This window comes from Bombus impatiens, unplaced genomic scaffold (genome assembly GCF_000188095.3).
Source record: "Bombus impatiens unplaced genomic scaffold, BIMP_2.2 scf_0463, whole genome shotgun sequence".
In the NCBI taxonomy this organism is placed as follows: domain Eukaryota; kingdom Metazoa; phylum Arthropoda; class Insecta; order Hymenoptera; family Apidae; genus Bombus; species Bombus impatiens.
In genome coordinates this window covers 1,725,327-1,746,541 of record NT_176882.1, presented here as the reverse complement: position 1 = coordinate 1,746,541, position 21,215 = coordinate 1,725,327, and the positions used below count along the sequence as shown (strand labels likewise).

The 21,215-nt window shown below is 44.7% G+C and overlaps 1 protein-coding gene across 5 annotated transcripts; it reads left to right on the top strand.

Annotated features, from left to right (window-relative positions):
• Positions 1-270: 270 nt before the first annotated feature.
• Positions 271-20,734, top strand: LOC100741432 (proton channel OtopLc). Of its 5 annotated transcripts, XM_024368598.2 has the most exons (11): positions 271-482; positions 1,453-1,681; positions 3,497-3,749; positions 4,496-4,776; positions 12,331-12,558; positions 13,952-14,154; positions 14,299-14,325; positions 14,976-15,289; positions 16,336-16,501; positions 17,030-17,315; positions 17,414-18,119. In XM_024368598.2, exons 3-11 carry the CDS (start codon positions 3,663-3,665, stop codon positions 18,117-18,119), a joined length of 2,298 nt encoding a protein of 765 aa, XP_024224366.1. In that variant the 5' UTR covers positions 271-482; positions 1,453-1,681; positions 3,497-3,662. The 5 variants fall into 5 exon arrangements, with proteins under 5 accessions (XP_024224366.1, XP_024224368.1, XP_033177448.1 ...); XM_024368600.2 differs by lacking the exon at positions 14,299-14,325 and having other exon boundaries at positions 272-482; XM_033321557.1 differs by lacking the exons at positions 271-482; positions 1,453-1,681 and having other exon boundaries at positions 3,663-3,749; positions 17,414-20,734.
• The last annotated feature ends 481 nt before the right edge of the window (positions 20,735-21,215 follow it).

The following is a 21,215-nucleotide window of genomic DNA, read 5'->3' as shown; positions in this document are numbered from 1 at the left end:
GGTCAAGTCCGTTTACAGATTAATATCCATAGGAAAACAATCCCCGTGGTGCGTGTTTGCACGCGCGACAACGATCAAAAGCGGACGCGTGGTGAATCGCGTGCGATTTCCGATCGCAGTCACGGTGCAACGCCGGTCTCGCGACTCGTATCGGTGACTGTGTTTCTGAATCAGTCGCGCGAATCCTCTTCCCGCGATTGTTATAGTCAATTGGTTCCGTGTTCTGTTGCGTGTGTCAGTGGTGTGGGTGGTTTCGTGTGATCCGACACACCGTTTCGCGGCCGGCCATGGAACCGCGGAGGTTCCGGATACCGGAGGCTAGCTGACGGGTCCGCTGCCGCGATCGGATGTCCGCGCGGGAGGGTAGGAGGTACCACGAGCCGCTGGATGAAAGTGAAAACGAATCGGACCGCGACACGGGGGGATGAACGAATGAGGATACATTGCGTGGAGAACGTCCGATCGTGTGGGATACAGACCCCGTAAGTGGATTTCCTGTACACTTCCCTTCTGTTCTTTTTTCCTTCCTTTTTTTTTTTGTTTTTGTTTGAACGAGAAATAACAATGATTTGTCTCTCGTATATTTGTTTTTCAAGTAGAGAATGTTCGTGTTAAGAGAAACGAACGAGGTAGAAGTAGAAAATTCTTAAACAGAGTAGACAATGCTTAATTTTGCTCCTGTTTCATGCTTTGATTTACATGTCAGAGATTTGAGATAGTAGTTAGGAAAAAGTCAGAAACGTTTACTTCCGTGTTCATGCGTAGTTGCGTCAATAGATTCGAACCGGACTCGACCTAATTAATTTTGTTTCCTGCCGCTATCGTCAGCTCTTAGAACGTTTTGTGTCTGATAGCGTATAAAGGTCGGCGGAAAGTGGCAAATAGGTTGCGTGCAGCCACCGTAGGCTTGTTTTCATGCCACGCGTTAGATAAAGCAACGAAACGAGCTATGGACGCAAAAAGCCAATGAACTGCCGTTGAGCATGAACGCGGATGGAAATACCTGCCTTTCCCGGCACGCGATATAAGTGACGGAAAATCGTTGCTGCGGATCGCTGGCAAACGTATGCTTCAACAATTGTACAACTTTGCCCACGGAATCTATGTATCGATTGCCATACTTATAGCTTATTTAAAATTGTTTCACGTAATGCTACGTTGTAATTCAATACTGAAACGATAAGACTTTTCCAACCTGCTAAACAGCAGACTCCTTTCTTTCAAGCTCTTACAATTCCCGCGCAATTTACAAAGAGAAATAAAGTCTGTTGAAAAGAATGTAAGAAATGGAATTTGTAAAATCGTTTCATCAAAGGTAACCGAGAGGAAGAAATCGTACAAACGCGCAGTAGATCCGCACGGCAATTCTCCCAGTTATTTCCGGCTTTTCCCAACAGAGAAAAAAAATACAGCCAGCATCTTACCCCACGTTATCTCTCCCCTGGTCCGTAGCAATATCGTGACGTGTACGGGGAGTCATTTGATGGAGAAATATTCGACGCCACGCACGCTGGCCATAAAACGTTCGAGGAACGAGAGGGTCCGACGCGGCATGGCGTTCTGAGTCTGATCCCGAACAGGAAGAATGTTCATTGACGTTCAGGCTTACAAGATCCTGGCGAAGTGGCGTCTTACTGGCCCGCGACTGGATCGCGCACAGAAAGACAAATGTTCCCTGAAGGTACGACCAACTGAACGTTTTCGATTCCCCTCTTTGAATTTTACTTGCAAAGTACTTCCATTTTCACAGCAGACGTCTGCCTCCGAGTGATATATTAGCGAGAGAAGCTTGCGGTGAAAATTCGTTATTCTTAGCTATCGAAACTACGATAATAATGTCGAAATTCGTACGTTGGTCGAATAACCGAGCAGTAATTGCACCGAATACGATAGCTAAGTGTAAGGGAAGCTCGAGTCTCTCCTGGCAGTCGAGTTCAGACGAAAAGGGAGTAAGGTTTCGTGCACTTGGAAGGTCTATCGAGAACAGAATTTCGCAAGGCTAGACGTAGGTCCAGGCTAACGTGCATAGCATGGTGCAAGAAAGTTGCACGTAGAATATCTTGTTACCGTTTTAACTAGAAGCTTCGCGTTAAGCTCTCTTTTAACATTTTGAAATAACAAGATTAAACGACTAAATATACAAGTTCCATGTTCGAGTCGCGCGATGTCATCTCAATCAGGCCGATCAAGTCGAAGTTAATTAAACGAGGCGACGGAGGAAAAAATGCTCGTTCGCGTGAACGAGATTTTTCCACGCGTTCGATCCCGTGGGGTGCCGCGAGACCGACATTTTCTAGTTTTAATTAAAGTCAGCCAGTCGGAGTCGCAGCTAAGGCAATTAAGTCGAAGACAAACCGGAGGCTCCATTGAATTTCCTAGCTTTCGTAATTAGTTTCGACGTAACTGAATCCAGTTACCAGACGCCCGATAATCACGCCTATCCACGACACCTTCTTCTATTCGTCTGACGATCGAGACTTCGAAGGCTACCCTTCGAAATCCTCGAAAATTAATGTAAGAAGTGGGAAGTTCGATCGACGGACGATCGTTTATTGCTTTCAGGCAACGGAGAACTTTTCAAACCCTTCGAATGGAACAAGCAAAGTACTCCAAGTACATTCCCGATCACAATTCACAGGATACTTGTTAATTTTAAACACACGTTTCGATGAATATGTCTATAATAATATTCCCAAAACATAGTGTAATTAGACTGGAAATTTTTACGCATTCGTATAAATTCGAAAATGGAAAAATGAAATAAAAACACATAGTATGCAAAAATATCTGTATAAAGTACGCGAGGTATTCGTTGGCAATAGCGTTTATGAGGTCAAATCTGGAGGAGAAGGAAAGAGGGTAGAATAAAGGTGGAGACCCGGAGAAGTAGGAATTATATTCATAAAAATACGAATTTGCATAAATATTCGCGGAATACTTACGGTACCTGCACGTAATTACTATGCCTCGATTTCATATTTTAATTCCAACGTCCGTTTATGCCTATCCTAAATGCACCAATCGCTCCGTGATTTATTGACTTACGGTAGGGTATTTTTATTCGTTCGCTCTCGAAGAACGGGGCTATTTTCTGTTCAACGGCGTTTCGTTGTCCTCGTGGCCGTTTCCAGCGAAAGTAGCACGGACGACAGCGGGGGAAATAGGGGTGAAATTTTAATTCGCGCGGACGTTTGATATTCAGAGATCCGGACTCGGTATTCACGGACTCACGTACGACCACTCGGCAGCCCTTCTTTCATCAGGGCATTTTTGTTTCGCGCCAATGACGAACGACGACGTACTCTTGTTCTTTCGCATGCTCGTTCCGCGGAAACGAGCGACAGACAAAGACGGACATAGGGACGATGACAGCGAGGATAGAGCGAGCGTAAAGAAAAAAAAGCGCGGAAAGGGCGGAAGATGATAGAACGAGACGACGATCTGTCATTCAAGGACGATTCTTTCAGGCTGCAAACTCGCTGGATTGTGTGTGCAGGGCCACCCTCTTTAGAATTCCCCGTCTGTGGAGCAAGAAGCTCGTAAAAGACAAAGGGGGTTGGTAGCACAGGGGTGGAGAGAAGGCGCTGCGCAAGGGAGACACAGGGGAGGGACGGAGTGGAGACAGGAAGAGGCGAGGAGGAACGAGAAAGGAAATAAGAAAGATGGGAGAGAGCTCGCCGGATCTCAGCCTCCGGCTCCGCCGAGGCAGTTCCGACTCTAGGGATTCCTTCTACATGGACTTTGCCCAGGTACCAATTCCAACACGATACATTGATAATCCTTGATAGATATTTTCTATCCTTGGATAGGACAAATTTATATTAATATCTATTCGCGGTCTCTTTGTCGGTAGAAAGTCTTCCCGTTACCTTTATCCACGGCGAACTTGCTGATATCTTTAAGGAAAAGAAAGGGGATAGGATAAATGAAAGCAGAGTGGAGAAGCAAACTCTAACGAGTTAGATATCAGTTCGATAACAGCGTGACTCTGAAAGAAAATTGCGAAACGCATTGACTACTCGTTACATGAAATATACTTTCAAAATTACTCTGCATCTATAGTTGAATAAAGGGTTTCATAAACGCGAAAGAAAGTCAGTCTTATACGAGAACGATACGTAAAGGGAATAATAAGAATAAGAAGTATCGGGACATATCTTTATCTTGTAGCGACACTCGACAGCAAACTTTCCAACGGTTTGTGTCCCGTGACTTGCTACACAAAGACCCTATCGTCGACTGGACGACGCCAAAATAGTGGTTAACGCAGTTGGCTATGAACGTTCCAGACCAAGTTCGAATCCCGACACTCACAGTCCGATTATTTTTCCACAATTTCTAACTGAAAGAAGGCAACGCAAATGAAGACGAAAGTCTTATACACCAGCAGTGCCGGTCAGGATCTATCCACCTCATTCTTTTTAAGAACGCGTCTCAAACCTGAAAGCTTTAATTCTAACAATTTTTCTAAAGGGGTATTAATTCGTGTGGACAGGGCATCGACTCAGACATCGAGGAGGTAACGCGTCCAGGAGAAAACTCGGACCCGATGATGGACAACCATTTGGAAGAAACTGGGAACGAACTGCCGCTGCTAGAGGACGTGATGATCACGATCCCGGAGGAAGCTTCGGAGGAGCTGCGCGAAGAGGAGGAAGCCGCGGCGATGGAGGCTGCGTTGCGAACACCCGAGGGCCGCCCAATAATTAACACGGAAGCCGAGAAACCAACGCAGCAGCAACTCCCGTCCCAGCTCTCCACGCTTGCCCCGCAAGAGTAAGTACGCGTCGGAAATTCTGAGCAATAAAACAGCGTACATCTCGTTGCGCGATATTTTAACATTAAACCTAGCGACATTTGGTATATACCTATTTCTACCATGTGCGGTCAAAATGACCGGTGATTAAAGAAGTAATAGTTTTATAGCAATGAGCAATAACCCTAAGAAACTTCTCGACTTTTAAAATGTTTGTAACAATGGACTGTAAAAAATGCTAAATTTTGTGGCGGCTCCTTAGGATTATTATGGGCCTGAGTTGATATGTCTTGACAGCTGGTGGGTATCTTGATCGATTGTTTTATGACAAGATTACGGCTGTAACAGTTGTTGTTATTTGTTATTACTGATTTTGTTTGTCATCTGACCTAGAAATAGCCTTTTTTTGTACTGATTGCATTTATTTTAAGAATAACCAATATATTTTGTCGGGCGGTCAAAATGATCGCTCACGGTAGGCAAAGCGGTGTACAAATTTTTCTCAGGAAATAAAAGAGCAAACTAAAATTAAATAGCGAAAAATATATTGTATGCATGTTTTAGGAAAAGTGAGAAATTATGAAGCGATATGATAAAGTTTAAATATGGTTAAATTTGTGTAGAAGTCGCGAGAGCGGTCAATTTGACGGCGCCGGTAGGTTTAGTGTTAATCCGAGTCGAAGAGATCTCGGTTTTAATTGGAATCCCCCCCTTTTTTTTCCTCCACCCTCAGCGAGATCCTTCGTTTTACTTGGGAGACGCGATTTTGATTTGTCCAGTAACGCGATTCCGTTCGTCGCTCGAGGATATTTGCGGTTACGGATTGAAGGATGTTCGGTTAGTAACTGAAGAAGAGAAAGGCAAGTAGATGGTCTGGGTAAATATTAGCGTTCAGGGCGTAAAGAGGTGTTTTATCTACAGAGACTAACAATTTCAAGATGGCAGTGAAAAGATCATATTATGTTCACCTTTCGCTTCTTTTTTCTAATTAGACATCGGGATTTTTTTATTAATACGCTTTGTGTAACTGAGAGGATGGTTAATGCAGTAGCTCAGGGACAAATTCATTTACGATTGTCGGCAACAGGTATTAGGACACTTGATTGTACTAGTGACAATAACAAAACTTGTAGACTAATAATAATAATAATAATATTAGTATAATTGCGTGAAACAGGTGTCGTGATGCTTTTGGCTGAATGTGCCCATTTTTATAACTATATGGGGTCTATCAGAAATAAGCAATTAGATCTGCATTCTTTTACCTAGCCATTTCCCTATCTATGTATGCAGAATAGATATCAGATACAACTTGGAAATTAAATTCGTTTTTTTCGTTACATAACGACGTTGGTCATTCGTATACATCTTGCGAAACGTTCAGACGAAGAAGAAGAACATCGTTGGAACGAGCTATAAAGACATCTTCGCTCGAAAGAAAGGCGATTGAAATAAACCGGCAACGATTAATTTCCGTCTTCGGCGTTAAGCGTCTTTCACCCCCTACATTTTTTGTCAGCAACGTTCTCATCCATTAAAGATGCCTCATACGTCTCTCGCTTGAGTCTCCTCTAGATTTGGCGAGAAACTCGAACCGGGGAAAAAGTGGTTGGTTAAGTAGGTAAACAAAATCTCGTCGTCGGGGTGAACAAAATGCGAGATGAGATAGAAGAAAGTATTTTCAACGCGTCTGGAATACCACGAGGAATACAGCATAATTGCAGGAACGCGTAAGGAAACGACTACGAGCGTGGCAACCGATGGAAATATTAGGCCCGTGACGCGATTACCTCGTGGCAGGAAGTCTGAATTACGATCCGTCTTTGACGGTTTCATTGATCGGATACAAGGGAAGCCACCAATTTCATGAATGACTTCTAAATATTAATAATCTCATCTAAATCTGTAGATGCTTCCTTTACAATTTCGTATCTTTGCTACTGAATATTCTAGACGTTCACGCTTAAAAAGCTTTTAATTTCTACACGTTTCGATATATATTTTTATACGTTAAACGCGATAAGGAACGAAATATGCCGTGCTCGAGATCATATTGAAAAATAATTTATCCTTTTCGTATTGTTCGTACAATTAATAAGAATCGATATGACAAGAATAAAAAATTGTAGGATGATCTTATAGCAACGATACGCAGCGTATTAATAAAAAACATATCTGGTCGTGGATAATACGCGTCGATTAGATTCGCGCATTAGTCGGTGCTACATCATATTTTTCAGAGAATTGATAATGTCACTGATGAAAATCTCTGTAGATTCTTGTAGGTTATCGTCCATTATTTCTCGCTTTGTAGGTCCATACGTAACGTCACTATGTGAATTACCGTCCCCCCTAAGCGGCCACGTTACTCCTCGCCTCTTCATTCGAACGACCACCGCCACTATTCACAGGCATGGAACATTAGTCACTGTCCACGATTAACGCGCATCCCTCGGCTCCCGTGTATCCAGCAGGGAAGCGACCGGCGGCAGTTTGTCCACCATCGACGATTGAACTTGATCGTGAAAAATCGTATTGCGAGCGTCTCCATTTTGCTCCATTAATTTTTACTCGCATGACCGGAAGCACAATTGTGAACACGTTCGCAACCGAGAGAGAACGCTGATCATGTTGAAACCGGGGTAACCTCTATCGGTGACCAAAGTCGTTTACGAGTGGTCGACGGCCCGAAAAGGGGCGAGTTCGAGACGAAACGGAGCGAGCTTTTGATCAAAGCGAAACACTGACCCCAATTTGCAAAATTGCCGCTTCTACCGGATTTAATCTCCGAGTCACCAAGAAACGAGACGTCAAAGGCGTATCGCGGCAAGCAACGATAATCAAACGCGTACGACAGTGCTTTTTCTTCTTCCGAATATTGATCACGGTTAGGCAAATAATTTTCTCGTAATTTCCGTTATGTATTATCTGAAACGCGATCACCGTTGTTGTCTCGCGTGAATCGATTATTTATTCGTTTGGCGACGCGACGAATCGACCGATTAATTGCCGCTCGAACGGCAATTTCCATCCGATCTGCGGCAGCCGATCCGTGGATAGCCGGCCGCCTCCATTTCGTACCGAACTCGATTACTTCCGGCGGATATCGAACGTGAATTCGTGAACGCACGAGTGGCCAACGGCACCGAAGTTAATATTGACCTGTCACTTCGTTATGGCCAACGAACGACCTTCGTGTCGCTTCCATCTCGCTTCCGTCGTTGCATTCTCTTCTCTATCGTTTCTCTCCTCTCCTATCCTCTCCACATACACCCTCCTGCCTCTACGCATCGTCCAACGTTCGTCCCTTTTTCTCTCTCCCTCTGCCGCTACCAGCTCTCTCTTCCTTTCCCGTTTCACCGGAACCTCCGGTGAACCGTCCTCTCCTTCGGTCCGGACGAGAACAGGAAGACTGGCCTATTCCGTCGATTTACATGCAGATTTGATCAGGGTGCACGCGCACTCGGCACCCGACTCCTTTCAAGCAAACTCAGCCAGGGCAAAGGATGAGCGAATCGCTTCCCCCTTTCCTTTTCTTCCTTCTCCTACGAAGATCAAAGTTGCGGAAGTTCGTGATTCGAGGATCCTCGTTGCACGGTCAAGGTACGAACGAGAAGATGCCGGGGATAGAGAGAACCGAATAGGGTGCTAAAGCAATTCGACGCACTCGATCCGATTCGAGAATTTCCAAATTCAAGCCGCTTCGCTGCCGCTGTCTCTCCTTTGTTTCCATTCGACCTTCGTCTCGCAGCTTCCGCCTACTTGTCGGTGCCGTTGCTTTCGTCGTGATTTCTCGAGGCAACTCTTCGACACGCAGAACGAAACTTCGTGGCATAGAACGTGGGCGAGTTCGAGCGGTCCTTCCGCGAACGTTACGCCACTGCGAATCTCATTCGGGTAACGAGCTCGCTATCAAACGGCCGCGTATCCAGAGACGATGGATACAGGCGACGAGTGGGATGGGGAGAGAAAAAGAGGGACAGCGAAAGAGAAGGAGCAAGATTAGCGGAGAGAGAGCCGCGGACTCGCGAGAGTGCAGGGCATCAGTTTGTGATGCGGGGTCCGAGAGTGTCGTGACACGAGCCGCAGGGCCGTGACTGTGCGAACCCGCTGGCGAGTTCAGCAGCTAACATTCCGCCGAGACGGTCGAGGAAACTACCAGCCAAGGTCACGGATATGCTCATCAAGGAGACCTCCCTCAGGTACTACGATTCCACCCTGTCGAGACCACGAATCGATCCGGTTGCTCCTTCCTTCCTCTCTCTCTCTCTCTCTCTCTCTGTACTTCTCACTCCGGACGACTTGTCGGGAATCCTGAAATCGCGCACGCACACTGCCACACGGTCGTCTACGATTTCCGATGGCACGACGACGACAAGGACGTAGTCCTCGTATGTTTCGCATGCTTTCCCGAGGGGGATTTCGATCGATCGTTGAAACGCGTCGAAATGCTCGAGTTGGAAGTTGTTTTGCGGGTAGACCAGGAATTTTGGGTTTCCATTAACGCAGCAGGGAACAACGCATTCGGTGAGAATTACGAGCGAGAAATTAATCTTATTAGTTTGGTAGTGACACTTCGTCGTATCGATCTCGAAAAGATTACAGTCGATCTATGTACGTTATCATTGCCTAACGCGAATACGAAAACGATTTAACGTGAAAGAAACTAGATAACGAAAGTGAGAAGAAACTCGATGGCAAAAAAGCTCTCGACCACGAAACGTTCACTGTATCGAGTCGGGCCAACCACGACCCTCCTCGAACGTCAAAAGCATAATCCCCAGCCGGTCGGAGAGTTCGCAATAATCGTAGAGATAAAAATGCGTGGCGCTTGGCGTTCGCGAAAACAGCTCGGGAAAGTAGGGAAGAAGGGGTGAAAAGCGTTTAGCGAGTATTTACGTGGCGAAAGTTTGGTAGCGAAACGATTAAAAGGAGGTCTTTTCTCGTGGCTCGAGTCCGAGCACGTAAAGAGAGCGAACGAACGAACGAACGAAGACGAGGAATAGATTCCTGAGGGATATCCTAAAGGGGCGGCGGAGTGGCGGAGCCACCGAAACAAGGGTGAGCCAGTCCCTGAGTCCTTGAGCCACGGATACACTCGTGCCACAATGAGGGAACGGTACTCAGCCACTGAATCAACCCCTCGGTGCCCTCTTGCTCCCTTCCACGGGTTCCCTCTCGTCCGGCAACACCCTCTCGCTCTCCTCTGCTTCTTCAACACTACGTGATTATTTCAAAAAGCTGCAAGCCAAGAGACGAGTCATTCTCTCTTTCTCTTTCGCGCGTATTCCATCCTTGGTCGACTACCTTTCCTCTCACGTTTCTCTTTCACGGTGCGTGGAAACGTGCTCGCGCGCACGCCCAAGCAACCATCTACCCCTGCAATCTCTCGAGTGAAAAGGACGAAACTCCTCCACGTCCCTCTCACTGCCTACTATCGGCCTCGTAGGGGTAGGTCGCTTTACGCGGTACCTCGTTTACCTTCTTAAACGCGCGGAACAACGATCTCCCGGTTTTGGATATATTTAAAGAGGGGTTAGCGAAAACCTCGCGGATGGATGGCTTTCATGAAATTCGCTTCGTCAACGTGTTCGTTTCAGACGCGTAATTCACGTTCGGATATGTGGAACGACAGCTACTAGAATATTAAATAACGCTCGGATATCGGGGATCTTTCGGAGGATGTCGCGAACCGGAATACATCATCTGCGGTGAATTTCGAATACGAAAATAGACGTTGACCTGTTTCCAAAACCGAGCTCTTTCGTTAATAGTTAAGCACTCAAATTACTCCATTTCTGCCGATCACTTTGATCAAACTTAAATCTATTTATTTTACTCGAATATTTTCGCCGTTTCTCGTATATTCTAAAATTGGTTTTCCAACGAGCAACTCCGTTTACGACGTCTCGAAAATTCTTTCTCGCGGAACGCTTGCAGAGTGGTTGGGGGTAAATCAAGCTTGCGGTAAATTGAAATTTCGCCCCGATACGTCGACGCAATATCGCGACGACGCTGGCAACGGTGAAAGTGCATTTACATTCCGTTTCGACCGCCAAGCGTATATCTATAAGTTGTCGTGGTGGATTCCATAGAAACGGGTAACGTGTTTCTCCGTTTCTTCGTAGAAGACAGTTGCAGCGAATCTTGAGGCCGGCACGTGTGTGAGAAACGGCCGCCGGATCGGAGGAGGGATTATCATTAGATAAACGGCCACTGGTTCGAAAGTCGTCGCATTAATAACGCTCGCGAGACCGTCCGCGCTCTATAGTAGGTCTCTTCCTGCAGCCAGTGTCAATGTGACGTGTATCAAACGTTACGACACCGTGTTGACCTTAAATTAGACGCGCGAAACCGTTTGCGGCCGGAGCTCCCCTTTCAATTCCTCGAAACTTTTAGTTAGCAGCCGTTGTTACGTTGCGGCCAGACTCATCGGATATTCAACATTGATTCTATCAAAGTAGCAACGCGTTAATTATCCGCTTGTTCTTTTCCCTCCTTTTCTTCTTTTAAACGGATAACGAGAGAAAACGAATTTCTTGTTCATAGCCGTGTAGTACAGGTAGAATAGCGCGAGGAGAGCGCAATCGAGCAAATGGGAAAACCCACGCCCACTTTAATTACTGGCGTTCGCAGCGCGTAAGAAAAAAAAAAAAAGAAAAGAAAAGAATAAACTAGAGAAACTAGATTGGAGCAACGCGTCCAGAGTTTCATTAAGCGTGTTGCGTGGTGAAAACAGGTCGAAAAAATATTTTTCCCCGGCAACGCGCTTAATTACTCCTCCCCGTGTTAGCGCGATCGCCTTTAAGCCCGAGAACGTACTCTTTAACGTCGTGTCGCCTTTCTTACAATGGCTGGAGTGGAAATTCTCCGGAGAAACTGACGACGTCGCGATACCGCCCAGTGAAAAGTTTCCCGGCCATTTGTCGGCGCAGTTTAACGAGTTCGAATTGGCGGCGAGTAACGACAGCCAGTTTCACGGTGACGAAGTTCGGGCCGCGTGCACGTTTCAGACGACCCGCTAGCACTCAGGAAACTCGCTTAAACGTATTACGGGGGCAGGGCGCGAGTCCGCTCGAAAGCGATAAGCACTGGCGTCGAATGCTTTCGGGATAAATTGCTTTCGACCGAGCAAATTCGTGTGGAACGAATGAAAATTGGTAACTGGGGACCGGGACTAGAATGAAAACGGAAAGAACGATCGATTCTGATTCCCGCGCACCAACCAGCGTAGGTATGGGCCGATTAGAAAAAATTGATCCGTTCGTTTTACGAGTTCGTTGGATGGAAGAATTTCTTTTCGACGATGGATAAGCGTAAAGCTCGATTAGTACACGTTAGTATCGATAAGTACGCAATCACGACGAGTCGAAGTATCTTTGATGATGAAAAGAACATTGAAATCACAGGTAATTACAGGAACGACAAAAAGAACGAATCGTTTTACCGATGTAGTTCAGGTACCTCAAGCAGCGTACCTTGTAATTATCTACTACCGTAATTGAGCCGTCGATACCAATGAATCGATCGGCCAAGGACAGGATAGAAATAATGAGGAAACACGGTCTGTTCAGCTGGCCAGGATTGCCGGCTGCACTACCGTCGCCGGCTTCACCGTCCGCGGTAATCGTTTCGCCGGAAACGCTGTCTAGACACAGCAGCAGCTCACCCTCCCGCGCTCACCGGCCACCCCAGTTCGCCCTGGCTCTACCATGCTCCTCGCAGCCGATTTCCGCGGTCTGCTATCCGGCACCGACCTTCCTCGATGTCGCCGAGGACCGGAAGTGGAAGAAGCTTGGATGGTAAGTTCTCTATTTACGTTCCTTTCTTTCTCGCTCTCCACCGAATCGAATTGGATTGTTTGTTCTCTTACGTAGTGAGCTTCGATATATTCAAACCGATATAGATACCGACTATCGAATCATATAGTTCTATAGGATTATACGGCTCCATGGTCCGATTATAGGGAAAGACAGGGTATATGTATCAGCCATCAATTTATAGCAAGTTGACTTATAATTTTATAGCTCTAATCTTTTAATCGATAGTATTTTTGATACGATGCAGTTATTGCTCTTTTTGGTTGTATTTGGTATATTTTGTCTAAGGACTGAAAACGCAATACCGGCTTTATGTTTTATCGCGATGTTGCACTGAATCGATTTCCATACCTTCATAGCTATCAATTTAAAAATAAAAATTCAGGATGTTCAGCGAAATAACGAAGCAACGAAAGGAACATTTATGTATGAATATAACACCGTAGTAATTGATAAACTTTTCTACTATGATTCTCCTGCGAATTTTATTTCTACCAAAAGAAGAAAAAAGTAAAAGATATTAAAATTGCGAATAATTCGATAACGAAGAGCAGTAGAACGAATAGAATAGAATATGGAATAGGATATAAAATACAGAATGAGAAAGACGTTACAATTTCTTTGCTGAGAGGTATTGCAAATTTATAACCATCAACGAGTCGTTCTATATCGAGAACTCTCAGGTGCCTATATCGAAAATCAGTGGAATGTAATGTCATGGCGTGGAAAAGTTGAACGTGCACGATTAAATCGGGTCATATTCGCAGTTGAACGTTTCAAGCGTCCCATTAGCGCTTGTGCACCGATCGACCAAAAGATTTCATCTTGACTGATTCCAATTCCAAACGAATTAACACGAAGGGGGAGAATATATGCCGGTCACCACGGAAATTTCACGTGATCCTCGGGGTTATCCTGACCGACGTCTGCACCGCAATTACCGGTACTTTATGAATCAAACACACATACACACGGTCGAGCACACGATTACTCGTAATTGAGCCAATTCTTACGGGGGTGGATGTATTTGCGGCCGATGGTATCTCCACTGACGCTTCCCGACGTTGCATTCCGGGGCCTCGACGTTTCCTTTTCGTCTGGCTAACGTTCATTTCGCTTGCGTTTTTTCAGTCGATCGAGCTACAAGCCTAAACCGAAGGAAAAAGAATTTTCTCGTATTCGATTTTCTGTACACGCGCGATAGGTACGCATTTCGAAAGATGAACGACGATATCCGTAATCTTGGTGGAACGCTCGAAGTCGAAGAAAGTAATCGCGACAACAGGTAGGGCCGGAAATAATCCAATTTCCCCGGTGGAGAGAAATCCAATGCGTGGGCACACTCGTTCAAGCACAATTTCCGTTTGTTGCACAGTGACGCCCTGGCAACGACTTTTAGCGCTCTTTACGGAAAGCTGCTGGTCGTCATGGGAATCGCTTTTCCCATGGCTGAAGTAATATCCACCTACATACCGCCATCGTTCTACGAAGGATTCTACCTTTACCTCTACTTCGGCAGTATGATATTTCTCGTCTACATGTACGCCACGTTGCTTCGCGACGGCAAATCCAAGTCAAGTAAGTCGATCGCTGTGATCGCACGAAATTCTTTCTTCTCCGTCTTTTCTTTCTTTTTCTTTTTTTTTTCGTTGTTTTTTTCTTTATATCGACGACCAGGGATATAAACGAGGTCGAATGAACACGATCCACTTGACGTTTCAGGAAGGTCCGCTACGAGTTGTTTTACGAGTAGGTAATTTCTTTCTACACAAGACTGTTATGACATGAACATAGGTCACATTACGCTAACTTAGGCGCTTGCCTATCGATTTGTCAAAAACAGCCTGCTTCTTACAAAATTAATCCTTTGCTCGTTGTGTGCATTGCGAATCCCTTCACACGAACCCTCGCAGAACTTTAATTACGCCATCAGCTGCGACCTCGTAACTTCATACTAAACAATTAAACGATACAATAGCTAAAAACAGTATCGGCATATCGTTGTATCGATTACATACCAATTGATTAAATCCAAGTATATTACATTTATTTCCTACTATTTAGTAGTATTTTCATACGATTACACAAATTTGACGCTATGAAAATAAAATATATAGAACTTGATAAAGAAACGCTTCATTGGAAAATAATTAAGCATGCGCCAATGATTTCTGTAGTCACTCGACATTTCTATCCAAACGGAAAATGAAAAATAAGCGAATCGGAAGAATGTCAGAGTGCAGCGTTAAAGGGTCAAAGTATCATTGCGTGGCAATGGCGAGTCGGGCATCTCGCGCGCTAGCTTTCAACCCGCTTCCGACGACGGGAAGCAGCGAGCTGAGCCCCGTTAAAATCGCATTAATCTTAACCGACCGATTACCATAAATTTGCATGAGAAGAGAAACGAAAGGACGTGTGCGACCTGGACTCGTCGCGATCGTCGAGCGGCGCCGGTGGCGACAGCGATGTTGCGGACACCACGTGTCCGCACGTGACTGCTATCAAACCAGCTCAACACTACGGAAGCTTTTATCTACGAATGGGTGCGGTGGCGTTCGGTATCGGCTCGATGATCTACTCGGGACTGGAATTTGGTCAGTACTTCGAGCTGGAGCAGAACACCAAGTGCCACAACATCATGCTCGCCCTCACGCCGGCCACTAGGATGGCGTTCATCTTCATACAAATGTACTTTATATTTCTGAACAACGAGGTGAGTATATTTTTACAGATATCGAAATTATATTCAGGACTAACCCTCGTTTCACTGATCACCATGCGATCGACAGCTGATCCTGTATGAAAATATATCATACGAGATGTTCTATTTTTCACCGTTTCGTTTATCTTCAAGGAATCGCAAAAAAAGATGCCTTTACGTCCATAACAGTTAGAAAATTAAAATCATTTACGATGACAAATTGTCAATTTTACAATGCCATATAGAGGAAAGCTGCTGGTCGTCATTTACAATGTCTATAAAGGTTGTACTACGTATATCGTGTTAGAGAAAGGAGACGAATTGGAAAATTGAACGTTTCGTATGTTGGCATCTAGCGTGTTGTTATGGAGAAACGTAAATGTACGGTGGCTGGATCGATGGCAAACAAAATCGTGGCCCATCTTTCAAGCGTTAAGAGGGGATAAGGGAATCGCAGCGGTTCGGTTCGTCGTTTTTCACGCAAAGATATTGCGTAAAAGGGGATGGTTAACTGAAAATCAGCAGGGGGATCACTGAGTAGGTGATGGGACTAAAAATAGAAGCGGCATCGATGATGCAGAGATCGGTGCGCGGCACGTAATGAAAGAGCAAAAGCGTCGATGCAAAACGAGAAGCTTGTCTAGAAAGGCTAATGAAACGGAAGGGTGAACAACCCTGAAACTAATACTGAAACACGAGTTGTCCTACCCTGGCCGGCTTTGCTCTTTCCTTTGCCTCGCGACAGATGAATATTTCTCGCCACACTCGACCGCTTTTCATCGAAACTTTCCGTGGAGGTTTCTCGATCGAGAGAATTCCCATCGTTCAATTATCGCCGATCGTTTAACATCCCCCTAAATACGGTTTGAGTCTTTTACAACGAGAGAAATCTGGTTAATAATTATCGAATTATCCTTATCGAACGTCTGACCGATACGTTTGCGATTCCCTAGTTCTGCTTCAAAGATTATTTCTCTTTCCTTAATTAGATGTACAAAGGAAACTCTCGTTCCTTTCTACGAATCGCTGATGATGTTAATCCGTGTTCTCTTTGACAGCAAATGAAAGTTTATCGTCATCGGGTGGTTGCGCGTTTCGGGCTGATGCACATGATTGGAACGAATCTGTCGGTCTGGCTGAGCGTCCTTGTACAGGAAACGAAACACGAGATATTGACGTTCTACAATCCGGAGAACAACTCGTTAAAGATCTCCCACAGATTAGGTACGATCCATAGCTGCGTACGGGCAGTAGCTCGCAAACCCTAGTGATAACCTTTTACGCGTATTGTACGAAACATTTTGAAATTTCACTAGCACTGTAATGAGAGTCGATACAGTTTAAAATTAAGATTACGCTATACTTAGAAGCTATAAGATATTTAATGAGAATGTATTTTATTGCATAGAGATGACAAAATTATTTAAACGACCAATCGTTATTCAGCGGGGCCGTCTGTGACGCTTATTATACGCTGAGGATGATTAATCATGCTGTAGATATACGTTTGAGCTAACTATTTTGTAATTTCTACATTTCCAGACTGATATCTGATAACAACTTGGCAGATGAAATTTTAATGCGTTTTACATAACGCATACGATACATACATAAAAGATTCCTATTAAAAAATATTCGAGTATCTTCGTTCGTCACTGTATATGTACATGTGTCTGGATAATTATGTCGTCTCTCGAGTACAACGAAACCCCTAATGATATCGAGCGGAGAATCAAGTTGAAATTAAATTAGGTTCGAAGGCCAATCTTAATCTTGGGGGACATAATCACTACCACCATGGCGAGCACCTGAGGCTACCGAGAGGTCTGAAAGGGCCGCATCACATGTTCGAGTGTCGTCGAACCAACATAATGGGATCGTTAGTCCAGGACGCCAGCCCGTTTCTATTTCCTTGCACGATCGAGTACAGCTTAATTTGTGCTGCGATTCTATACGTAATGTGGAAAAATATATCGAAGGCGGCGTTTTCTCAGCCTAAAACACCTCCTGGGTCCCGGCATCATGCTCATGCTTACAGGTAAATCGTTGAACACAATTGAAGACCATAATAATTATAAATATACTTCGATGCGTTAGTCACGCGTACAAGCTCTGACTTTACTTTCAATTTCACAGGAGATCGCCGCATCACTACAGCGTGGATTGTGCCCGGGCGCACAAAGGTCTGTTCGTGGGCATCTTGATCCTGGTGCTAACGATCATCTCGCTAATTTTATTCTTCGTGTTAATATCGCGTCCAGAATTGGTCAGCTTCGCCGTCACCGAAGTGAACGTCTGCGAGTTAACGTTATACGGAATGTCGACGTTGGCCACGCTGATAGGGATGTTCCAGATGCGAAAGCTCCGTTACGACGGCACCCGAAACCTAGAACTGGACAACATTCTTCTAGTAGCCGCGCAGACGGGCATGTTCATTTATTCAACGTTCACGATCATCGGCGCCCAATTTACTCTGGCCAAGCACACGATCTTGGTGCTTATTACGGCGTTGGCGAGCGTTGTGCAGACTACGTTTCAAACCATCTTCATTTTGGACGCGTCAAGGAGATCTGTCGTCACTGCGAAACAAATAAGGAGGAAACCGGGTAGAGAGATCGTGACGTTTCTACTGGTGACGAATCTGGCGATGTGGGCGATTAACACGTTGGAAAAATCGCGAGCGGAATCGCACCCGGTGCAATTGCATTTCTACGGCCTGTGGGCGTGGACGATCATCACGCACGTCTCGATGCCTCTGGCGATCTTCTATAGGTTCCACAGCACCGTCTGTCTGTGCGAGGTTTGGAAAAGGGCGTACAAGGTGAAACCAACCTACATGTGACGTAAGGGGTCTCGTGAGGTCGTGTACAAGACCACGGCTCCTCAACGACCGAAAACCTTGCCGGGCAGGCTGGATGCCATCGCGGAGAACGATCCAATTTACTTCATGTAATCGCGGAGAAAAGTCTCTTTGTGAGCTACGTGGTCCAAGGTCGACGTCCTTTTACCTCTTCTTCGTCAAATCCTCGTCCTACGTCCCTGAGGTGTTGCAAAAAGCTGTCGATACAATTTACCAAGTTCACTATGTTAGTCGAGTATGCGTTTCGAGGCGTTATGCGTTGTTTTAGGTTGATTTAGACACGTTATACGTTAACGATTTCACGTTAGTAACGCGTTAAAACGAAGCTCGACGAACCGTAGAGGAGAAAGTGGTTGGCAGCCGCGTTTGTTTTCGATCGTCGAGAAGTTGTGTTATTTATTATCGTTTAGATAATTGTAAGAAGCTTTTATCTCGAATCGTCGTCGCGTTAAAACGAATCACGATGTATATACGCAGTTCGTACGTGACGAGATTCAGGAACGAACTGCGAACGAACGCGCAGACATTTTGAAATCTTTTAATGGTAATCGATTTAAGGGAAACAAGTAAAAGAGTAGGAAAGAATGGAGGCACGATTAACGACGCACAATTTTTACCGAGGTTAGATGTTAGACGATTAGTCGCTTAGAATCGTCGAAGCAACGACTGTTCCTTCGATTTTCTCGGGAACAATGAGATTTTTGTTCGATAAGTAAGCGTTAAGACGATTTTCTACCGATCAAAATAGCGAATGAGAGAAAAGAGAGAAAGGCAGCGAGTGTGTGTATACGAAAGAATGAGGAAAGAAAGAAAGGTCTTTTTTCTTTGATCGTAAACGTTCGTAAGACTGAATTCTAAGCAACCTTAGGACGATGGTTAAGGTGATAGAAGAACGATTACGTTTCTGATGCAAGTCGACCAAAATCCGCGTTAACCCAGAGAACCCCTGATCGATCTGTCCTTCGATGTTACTCGAATACTCTCACGGATATCCGTCTTCCACGTAGTACAAAGCTGCAACTTAACATAATGTCCCTGGTTATTCGAATGAATAATTCAAAGAGAGAGAGAGAGAGAGAGAGAGAGAAAGAGAGAGAGAGAGAGAGAGAGAGAGAGAAAGAAACTAAAAAAATAATCCAACGATCGAGAGAAACAGATTACCTATAGCGAAGTCCTGACTGAACAACTCGAATAGTTTTTTATATTGTTACTACGTAGATGCTCTCGTCGTAATTTTTTTACTCGAAGGGAAAGTGGGTTTGAAGTAATAAGTATAAAAGTCCAACGCGTCTGTCACGATAGTTGTACAAAGTAAATGTATAGTCTGTTTCTCACGATTTTATGCGGCAACGTCTCGCGATCGATCGATCGTGCGCATTTCGAGGAAACGGAAGCCTCGAGAGTCGAGCGTGCGAGCACACAACGTTTATCCTATACAAGTCCACTTGAATCACATCGAAATTGCAAGCCTTCAACGGTTCCTCGCATGGCGTTGCACGTTAGTCACGAATCTAAATTCGAAATATCGGTTTGTAGAGAGAAACGCGGTGAGAACGAGCGAGAGGAAGAGGGAGGTCTCAGTTTTAAACATAGCACCGAATCGATGCTTCGTGCGTTACTTCCAACCGTTTCAAAAAAAGAAAACGAAAAAAAAAAGACAAAAGAAAAAAGAAAGAAAGATAGGTACGTTTATAAAAAAGAAATTCACGAGATTGTTGAACGGTGGCAATAATGCAAAAGCATCGTCCCGTAGATTCCCATAGATTTATCACGCGAAGTGATAGAAAGAAAATGTTAAGATAAAAAAAGAAAAAGAGGAGATAAGATGAAGATAACGTTCGAAGGAGGAACAGAGTACAATGGCGAATCATATCATTAAGCCTTAATCCGTCGAGTGTGCTGTCCAATCTCTGAATAATTAAAAAAGGAAAAAGGGGTATCGAAGAATCGCGATCGACCGCAACCTTGAAAGAATTAGCCGAGACGACCTGCTCGAGTGTGTTTCATACATTTTCTGCTCAACGGATGGTTCCACGAGGAGAGACCGAATGAGAGAGTCGTACCGATCTAATCGATCGGTGTACGATACTATTGTTCCGCGAGAATGCCCGTATGCGTTTGTTTTACCGCGTGTTGTGTGAGACGACTGCGTGACGATATGTGCGTGTGTCCCTTGGGAACAACTCGACGAGAAAAAGAATGGTCAGGAGAGAGATAAAGAGGAAACGGGAAAGCGTCGAAAGCGTAAAACGTTCGGTAGAGACATTTTTAGTAGTTAAACGCGTGTTTGTCGTGCGATAGGCGCTTTTTTTTTATTCTTCGTCGATAAACGATCACACTTTCAGCGATACTGGAAATCTAAGCTGCATAGTTGAACCGGTTGATTCTTTTGTAAGATGTAAAAATTCGACTGTGAGGCGGCTGTAAATACGAGGTTTCAAGGAGAAAGAAAAGAAGAGAACGTAAGAAGGATAAGCGAAGAGAAAAGATAAGAAAATGGATCCTCTCGGTGTTTAGAGCTAGTTGTGTCGACATGTTTCTTCCTATATTATATATAATATATACACATATATATACAAATATAAATATATTTATTATTGCGTTGTTCTATTATAATATTTATTGTATTATCAGATATAGGATTTACGCGCGACACGTTACGTTTATTGATCGGGGCTCGTGTCGAGATTCATCTCCCATCGCTTTCTCACTTTGTCCTTTCTTTTCTTCCTCCCTTTCTATTTACTCTTCTTCTTCTCCTCTTTCTTCGTCTTTCGCATCGTTGTCATTCGCAAAGATTGAAAAAAGCTTGTCAATTTCTATTCCATTTAAGTCAATCCACGTGCGTAACGCTCTTGATATCGTGTTGAAAACGGCACAAGCGATCTCGGCACGAGTCTTAACCGAAAATCGAGATGAATTACGAAACGAAAATCGGAGGTAAGTCACGATGTGCGCAATTCGAAATTCGAGCAAGGGTGAACGAGGGAAAACGATACCCTTCTATGTCACGTCTCTAAACTGTACTTTTTCTATGTCCGCATATTCTAGTTCCTACGCAATGTTTGTACTCTTATA